Source organism: Bacillus rossius, chromosome 1 (genome assembly GCF_032445375.1).
Source record: "Bacillus rossius redtenbacheri isolate Brsri chromosome 1, Brsri_v3, whole genome shotgun sequence".
In the NCBI taxonomy this organism is placed as follows: Eukaryota; Metazoa; Arthropoda; class Insecta; order Phasmatodea; family Bacillidae; genus Bacillus; species Bacillus rossius.
Genome location: NC_086330.1, coordinates 14,321,822 through 14,331,170, shown reverse-complemented (window position 1 = coordinate 14,331,170; position 9,349 = coordinate 14,321,822). Strand labels below are relative to the sequence as shown.

Here is a 9,349-nt window from a genome sequence, read left to right as displayed (position 1 = left end):
GCACGAATTATTTCCATTTTGAATTCTGCACCAGGTTATCTTAATAAAAATAAGTTATTTAACTCTAGAATTCTTTTTAAAAGTTCACGAAGAAACATATTGCTGTAACTAAGCAAGGTGGTGCAGTGATTGCCGACCTCCGTGATTGCTTACGGTGCAAGGGGTTCTGGGTTCGAGTCCCGGGTAAGGCATGGGTGTAAGTTTTGTAAGTGTTTACATTTGTCACTAATTTGTCAAAGTCAATGAAACTGTAACACAAAATTTTTAAACTATAAGAAATGATGAGTAAAAAAGTTGGGGGAGGGGGGGGGGGGGGGGAACGGGATGTTTGGCTGGCTTGTGATGAAAATCACGGACCAGCCAAACATTTTATAAAAAAAAAGTGATGTCTCACATGCAGGAGCAGGGATCTACTCCCAGTACAGCCATTCTGCTTTCGTTTGTCCACGTTGTTTCCTGAAATCACCCCTAGCAAATGCTGGGATTATTCATTGTTATAGGTCATGGTCTCGATTTTGAAGAAGCCCTAAATACAATAAGTATTGCTTTTTTTTTCCAGTATTATTTGGAGAAAATTTATTATAACACACATCATAATTTATATAATTTATTTCATGTTTGTAATTTAAAAGATCTCTGTGACGTGTCTTTTCAATTACTGGTTTGAAGCATCAATAGTTTTGACACTAGGTATCTATATAAATTATGTAGTAAATACATTTTAGGAAATTGGCCTTGGCTAATAATTCAAAATTTACCATTTCAGGATTTCTTAGTTTGGAGCTATTAAAAAAATTCCTTATATGTAATAACATGTTATAAACCATTCTTAACAATGAAATAATAATTCATGAAAAAGCTTCTCTCTGAAATATTTATTACTTAACAGTAATTAAAAACTGCTTTACGAGACTGAGGTAGATAGTTATTTTTTAAAAATAAAATTGAGCGAGGAATATGTTTTCAATCTAGCAAAGTTTTGCTTTAAAAAGATAAAAAATAAAATTGTTGTACTAGATAAGAAACCAGTTGCTAAACTTACATCTGCAGCGTAAGCATGCAGCACTGTTATCGCCGCACACACATTTGAAAAAAAAAATAGGGAATTGTTATTTTCTTTAGTAAAGACGTACCTAATTAATTTGTTGAAAAGACTACAAATTCTTCAAATCAGCCTAACTTTTCTAATTAACTTTTCAAAATGGTATTACCCTTAAGTATATTTTGTTTCAATATTTAAGTAAGCTGATTTTTGTACATAAAGATCAAACATTTATTCAAAATTATTGATTTGTTATAACTTACATTTCAAAGCCTTGGTCCTTTAAATGTTTGCTGCATGCCTGGAAGACTTTCAGCGAGTACTGCATCACAGGTTATCCCACACCCCTTAGCCCATATTTCACAAAGTACACTAACCCTTTACATTAAGAGTCTTCGGAGGCCGAGTTCAATCCCAACATCCAGCACGACTCAGCATGAGCACAGTTGATATACAAGTACCTTTACAGGCACGTCTAGTCAGCGGTGTATGTTAGTGAGACGGGATTATAAGTGCGACGCCCGCTGGTGCTTCCAGCGCGGTGTCGCTAGAAGCGCAAGGCTGTGAACTAGCGCGCAGTCTTCCCGTTGCGTGTAGGACAACTATGATACTCGAGCGATAACCATAACATTTTATGGCTGAGAAATGAAGATAAAGATACAAAGCAAGGCCCCTGAATGCTTTCAAGTATCTGTACCAGGTGGTTCATTCTTAAAAAAAAAATGTTTTGAAAACAAATGTTTTAGCCCTCTTCACTCTCCTCAAACTACAGTTTAGAAAACAAAATTCGGAAACTACATCTACCGATTACCCTCAGAGCATTCTTAAATGCTTTTCATAGAAATAAACCACTCTGATATCACAAAGCAGTTTTAAAATTGTGTAGTTCCTTCTGAAGCTCTGCACACCGTGTGTGTGTGCCCGGGTATAAGCCTCTGTACCTAACATTGTGACGGTCAACGTTATAGATCAAAACCCTTCACATAAATGATTGGAACTTGAGCTTGAAATAAGTCATTTAATGCATCCGGTGATTTGTAGGTGTTTCACAGCAGGAGGCTGGTCCCTAGCGCTGGCCGCAGGACTCGACGCGCATGGAGCTGCAGCTGCGGAACTGCTGCTGCTGGGGGGGAGCGGCGGCGGCGGGCGCCCCTGCTCCCCCGCCCATCTGCTCCGACAGCTGCTTCTGCCACTCGGCCAGGCGCCGGCACAGCTCCTGGGGCGACGTGACGGGCCCGGCGCCGGGCCCCTCGTCGTCGCTGTCCGGCGGGCCGCAGGGGTCGGGGCGCTGCTCCGCCCCCAGCTGCCACTGGACGACCCCCGCCGCCTGTCCCTCGGCCGCCGCCACCGCCGCCGCCGCCTCGGCCCGGGGGTCGCCCCGCACGCACACCACCTCCTCGCGCACTGGGCCGCGCATGCGCGCCTCCTGCAGCGACTGCAGCGTGCGGTTCAGCGAGCAGACCCGGCCCAGCACCGAGTCCCGACGCTGCTTCTCCACCTCCACCTCCTCGCAGTAGTGCCGGTGCGAGGCCGTCAGGCTCTCCAGCACCTTCGACACCTGCTCCTTCAGCGCCAGGATCTGCCACCCCCCGACCGACAGAACCGACACTTCACACCGGGCCGTCAGTTTAGTTCCCTTCATTAGACTACCTACGTGTTATCTTTGAATATATATACTGTGTAGAAGTCGCCAGCCCAGGTTAAAATTTCTGATACGGTTTGAGGTAGTTGGTTAATTCACCGCCGCAATCTCGCCACCATCTCTAGGGCATCGACTTGTGGTGGTCCTTGGCGGACAAGTGTCGAACTCTTCAAACAACCCCTCTTCCCAACCCTCACTCAAACATGCGTTGTCCTCTACCCACCCCTCTACCCCACCTCTCATCCCTACAGTTTTGTGACGCCCAAACTCCCGTTGAACGACCTTGAGCTGCAGTGAATGTTTGGTGGGGGGTGACGAGGAATGACAGCGGGCAACAGTGCTGCGCTCTAACGTGTAAATAACAACCTAAGACGATACAGGGCGTTACGGCAGCGCCCTGCCGCGGTGAAGTTCCCAAGCTGCTCATCATACGCTCCTGAAAAACGTATGGTAAATCCTATCCACTCGCGACTTCTAAACAGTATATATATTCAAAGGTATTATTGAGTTTGTGGATTGAATAACAGTTTACTGATGCCAAACATTGTCTAAACAGATCAGTACTTTAAAAAAATCATGTTTATTTGTTTCACAATTTCATCGACGTGCTTTCTACCTTTAGTGCGTTAGTGAAACGCATAAAAATTTAACAATGTTCGGGTTGGGCAGGAGGATCCCAAAGCTGGCATTCCAGCTAATCTGAAAATTTTGGAACTTACCTCAGATGCTCTAAAATTCCCGTCATATATATAAAAAAAAATTACTTGAACCCAGCCTCTCTTACTGCTGTTCTGTCATATTATGACTGTTTGTTTCAGGTTTCAAAATCTTGACGACTGAATTGAAAACAGTAAGAGTTAAAAAATGTTCATATCTCCTGGAATGCTCTACAGTTTATTCATCCAGCCATTTACATAATAAAAATATCTGGCAGGTCACACTAACGTGATTCAAAACTGTAACTGAGATGTATGGCACTATACTTGTGGTGACAAATAAAAAATTAAAAATACTTTACGTGATCTTACGAAATGGAGTAGTTTTCCTAATGCCAAGAACAGAATCATCTGCTCAATTCTGCATCATGCTCACATATTTTTAATAAAACATAAATAATTTAGTCAGCGAGCTGTAATTCATCCACAATTACTAACTGACATGGCCTGGATGTTAAAAGGTTTACTGTACATTTAACGTACATTTTTGTTTACAACCACTGCTATACCATAGATGTAGATTATTCAAATAGGATTGTATGCAAAAACAAACTGTAAGTGTGCCCACCTTAGTGCTAGCTAATAGTGTGTATTTGATAAATCGAAGGTACATAATGTGACTGTTGGCACCTTGTCTTGAAAAAAAAAATCTTTCCATTTCTTGCCATTCTAGGGTATTTTTAGATGTATGAACTTATTCCTATGATATTTTAGTTTGCCAACTATTCCACAATGGCAAAAAAAAGTTTTTTGTATTGTTGATAAAGAGTTTAATACATTTCATTCGTAGGTAGGAATCCCAAAATTACACCTTTTCAAGTGGCGAAGGAATTTGAAATAGGCATTCCTACTCTAAACTTTATTGTCACAAATCATGAGAAATTTTGCAGAAATGTGGCAGTGTGTCTGTAAAGACCAATAAAATAGAAGCTTGAAGCACGACAAAGTTGAAAAATTGTTGGCTCGGTAAAATAAATTCGAGCATCAAGCGTACCCATCAGTGGTTTTAACAATAAATTTATTTACATAGTGATGAGTCCATTTGTAAAAATTTCAAACCGACAAGAGCTAAATTATTGATATTTCTGCTTATAACATTTTCCTGCTTATGTTTTTTTTCCTAATCCCCTTGAAACACGTTACAACAGGGTTTTACTGTAGTGCACGTCATAATTAAAATAGGACTGTTCTAAAATAACAGCTCACGTTTTTTCTAAGGTCTTCGAGCACGTTCCCTTGTCCACCGCCAGATTTCGGAGCAGAAACAGGGGCAGGCGCTGAAAAATTTCACATGCTGTTCATCAGAAGCAGTCATTAACGTTCTGCTGATATATTTTCATAGACAAAAAAATTGGACATAAATTAGGCACATATGGTGAATTGTGATAAAACTGAAATAACACACGTTAATACAACATATAACACCGAAATTAAAGTGAACACACTATAAAGCACCAAAATCCAATTAAAATCATGTAACTAATCACAATCAGCATTTTCAATCAAAACTTAACTAATGACACATATGTAACCTTTTAAATATTAAATTCGATGAAAGTTATTTAATCATTATGAAGTTTGTACCACATTTCATACAAAAAAAAATGGAAAAAGTTTACCTCTTTTAAATTTTGCAACTACAGTAAACTCTCGATTATCCGGGCCTGGATTATCCGGTTTTCGGGTTATCCGTGCTTGATTTTTTTTATGAAGTTGTAAAAAAAAATTACGGGGTGTAGCTATGCCAGGACTGCCGGGTGTAGCTATGCCAGGACTGCGCTGCTGTGCTATTTTTTTTTTACTGCTGTGTCAGAAAACCTGACCCTTCAGACCCCCCCCCCCCCCCCCCCCCCCCACAAGCCATCTTCACCCGTCAATTGGTCACACTTTAAACCAAAAAGGAATGCCTTGACTGCTGCTTCCGGCTCAAACCCCCCCCCCCCCCCCCCTTTTTCCTTTTCAAGCGTTCTTTTCACAGCGCCCCGCCTAGCTAAAAAAAAGGTCCCTCTACCTCTTTTACCTTCCCACACTCCTGACGGCTGGAAGAGGCATTTTTCACGCAGTTATTTACATCAGTTCTCCCAGGCACATTTGTTTTTGTAATCATTTCTGGTAAAAGTAAACGTAAAGTGCTGACAATAGCAGAGAAGTTAGAAGTTGTGGACAGGTTAAAAAAAGGAGAAACTGCCACAAAATTAGCACAGGAATCCAAACCGTGCGATATATTAATAAAAGTGAAGAAAAACTTTTGCAGTTTGCTAGTAGATCAGACAGGGCCTTCTAAACGTAAAAGCATGAAAACATCTACCCACGCAGATGTTGACAATGCTTTGTATGTTTGGTTTAGGTCGTTAAAAGGGTGGAGGGAGATTCTGAGTTGGGACTGCTGCCGCTCTCCCTCCCGTAGCAATAAAGGGGACAGGAGAAGGATGGCGGCAACACAGTGCCAGTATTGTTTACGGTCCAATAAGCTGGGACACGGTATACAAAGCCTTTGCTTATACTCATAGAATTCTACTGAAGAGACCCTCTTTTGCCAGTAAATACACCATTTTTAAGTGGTGAAACGGATTATCCGGTTTTTTTTATGGGCATTCAATTATCCGGGCATCGGAAGGTCCCAATTAACACGGATAATTGAGAGTTTACTGTATTATTAGTTGCTCATTTTTACATTACGATGTTAGTACATTTTGCAAATACAACAATACTTAACAGATTGATTTTATTTGTTCAAAACAGTTAAGACATGCTTATTACAAATCATTATTTTGTAAAAGTGTATCATGTATCAGTCAAAATAAACTGTTTTGGATAAATTAATATTATGGAACATTTAAGTATCTATATTTTTTAATAAACATATTTCATCAAATATAATACCAATAACACCGAAATATCCTGTTTTAAAAATGAATTTTTCCTCAAGATAATACCATAAAATATTTTCTCTAGACATTAGTGATCACATTCCCACACTCAGTTAACGACAGGGATATTCAATGGACACAAACCAAATCTGAAAAATTTTTTGTAAAACAAAAATATTATTTTTAATGTCAACATGGAATGAGCTCACTTAGTTAACGTGGTGGGGACTTTCAGAGTAGACGGAATTAATTTTAAATACAAAAGAGTGATCCAAATTTTATTTTAAAAAAAATAATCACTTGCAATAAATATAGTTATGTAAGTCATCTGCAGTGTAAAAATTATTTTTGGAGTGACTTTCAATGCTCTCTTTTACTATCGCCTAACTTTCACTCAAGAAGGAATTGATTATATATATGTTATATTTTCCTACGGCGCTATTGGTGGCCTGTTTGCTAACACGTCAGGTTTACCGCACAAGGGTTGCAGATTTGAACCCATCACCTTGGCTTGTATTAAATTTGTAAGCACCGAGTCAGTACCAAGTGGTTTGGAGCCCAGTGCAACCTTGGAGGTCTTGTTGCCCTAAGCCCCTGTTGCCATGTGATGTGAAACATTATATAAAAAACATTTCATATCCCTGAAATTATATAGACTACTCAATGAACAAGGACAAGGCATTACAGAAGTAGACAAGGGGCAATGTTTGGTTTAATGAAAATGAATGTCACTGTTGTAGTCAGTTTCTATAGTAAAAAAAAACTATCAAATGCCAAATTCCATCACAATATTAAATTAATTGAGATTAACATCTGGTCAACACTGAGGTCTTAAGAGACCATAAAAGGTGATGACAAGCTTACCAAGAGTTGACAAAGTGAAAGTGTGGGAGAGACAGGGGTGTCCAGAGAAAACCCAATGGCCATTACAACGTACGCCAAGTAGGGACGTGCGATTCCTTGATTTTCAGTTCGGTTCGAATCCGATTCGAATCCCTGGCAATATTTGAGATATGAATCCGATATCGAATATTAAGCACAGAATAATTAAAAATAACTGATTAATTTAAAAATAATGTGTGTTCTCTTTTTCTAACTGTAACTACTGGCAATTAATTATTACACTGAGATTAAAATGTTTATAATTATGTAAACTTAATTAATAATAAACACTTTAAAATATGAAAACTAAAACATATTCGATTCTCCAACTCAATCGTAATAAACTACACGCCACAGGGAAATCTCAGTTTTATAAACGTTTCAGCAAACGAAACCATTTTTTCTCCAATAAATAGCCAATATGTTTTTTTTCTTGTAGGTATGTAATTGTTTTTAGTTTATAGTTTGCTATACGACGAAATTCGTAATTATAGTTTAAGCTCTCGAAATCTCTAAATTCTTTTAATGTCACTGTGTTAATTATTTAATTTACATATCTTTCTTTGATACATCATATTATAAATACTTACGTAATAGTAGCCTAATTTTATTTTTCACTGCTAGTATTTTTGAGCCGTATTAAATTAATTTATAACTTTTGTGAATATTCGTAATACTGTTCAAATCCAAGTACGTACAACGATTCCAGGTTCGGGTAATTGTGGATTCGAACCGTACCCGAAAATATCGGGTACTCGCACATCCCTAACGCCAAGTTTCTTACTTTGAAAAATTCGTGTTTGATCTTATCAGGATTAAACTGCTATCTACTCAGTGGAAAGGCATGATCTGACCACCAATTATACCAGCCAACTCCGCCCCCCCCCCCCCCCCCCCACCCCAACCGAAAAAAATCCCTCAAGAACAGCTTGTTGGTACTAACCAATTCATGCTAAATAAATTAGTACTAAATAAAGCACCTATACCAAAGCAGTTACCAACATGCACCACCCTCTTTAAAAACAATAAACATAGGCATTCATCCTGTGAAGAAAATAAATTAAAACTACTTTTTTTTTCTGCTAATTTAACGTTTCATGTATGTATTAGGTAAGTGTCTATATACCACTTAAATATTTGGGCTTAGCAATAAGTAACGAACAATTTTCTAAATAGGTACATATTTAATGTTCTTAGACCCAAAATTTCTCATTTTTTATCCAGAGCCATGCTTCAGTATCTAACCCTTTGTATTGTGATATAAAAATTGAATAAACACCATTTAGTTGTTGAAATTTGATCAATTTCACACTGCAACCCAAAAATCTAAATTCGCAGTTGTGTTTTCGACTTGTCTATATTCCCGCTACTACACGAACGATATGATCACTCCCGTGAATTGATCTCGTTTTGGGTTTACCAAGAAGGTACCAAATTGTCTTGCCCACTACTGACGATAACAGTACCGGAGCGATGCTCCAACTGCTCGTGGCCGTGCCAGACTTCAGCACGGCCACACCACGGGCCATTCCTAAGAGCCCCGTCCACCTAGGAACACATACGGTGTGCGGGACTTCAAGAACCCATGTGGTTTGAAAACTGCTCAAGACGACAGAGGAGCACCAGTTTATAAAAGCATTTAAGAATATGTTGAGGTTAGAAAGGCGGTCCAGATTTTGTTTTGAAACTGTACATTTTGAAGAGTGGAATTGTAAAAATAATTTGTGTTTTTAAAAATATTTTCTGTTATGAAACATCCGATATAAATTTTTCAGAGTACCATAGGTGTAAACCTTAACCCTAATAATATCTACCCATTTTAGGGGGTGCCTCCCATTTCAGGTCATGATTTTATATTTATATTAATCACGGATCAAATCTTAGACTTTTTCAATTGTTTAACTTTCACGAAATGAAAAATATATACAGAGCATACTTTTTGCATAATTAGCTGCCAAAGTTACATTTTTTAACATTTTTGGGCTTTAGCCTACAAATAAGGAGAATTTAATTTATTGCAGAACTAAATATTTTTAGGTTTAACTGCCATGCCACTGGCTACTTCAAGATATGGTTTGCATTTCTATCACAAAAACTCATTTCCTGTTTCTTGGATGTCAAAATCGTAACAAATTTGAGAATTTTGAAATGCCAGGTAAAATTAACTAATATTTTACGAAAGAAATTCAAACCATTT

The 9,349-nt window shown here is 38.5% G+C and overlaps 1 protein-coding gene across 9 annotated transcripts in view; it reads right to left on the bottom strand.

Moving 5' to 3' along the window:
• Positions 1-1,296: 1,296 nt before the first annotated feature.
• Positions 1,297-9,349, bottom strand: part of LOC134532522 (uncharacterized) — a 30,317-nt gene continuing 22,264 nt past the window's right edge. For all 9 annotated transcript variants that reach the window (XM_063369053.1, XM_063369037.1, XM_063369063.1 and 6 more), the window contains 2 exons: positions 4,607-4,677; positions 1,297-2,621 (listed from right to left, as the gene is read on the bottom strand). In XM_063369053.1, the coding sequence (XP_063225123.1) occupies positions 2,109-2,621; positions 4,607-4,677 (584 nt within the window). In that variant the 3' untranslated portion in view covers positions 1,297-2,108. The remainder of the gene's footprint in view (positions 2,622-4,606; positions 4,678-9,349) is intronic.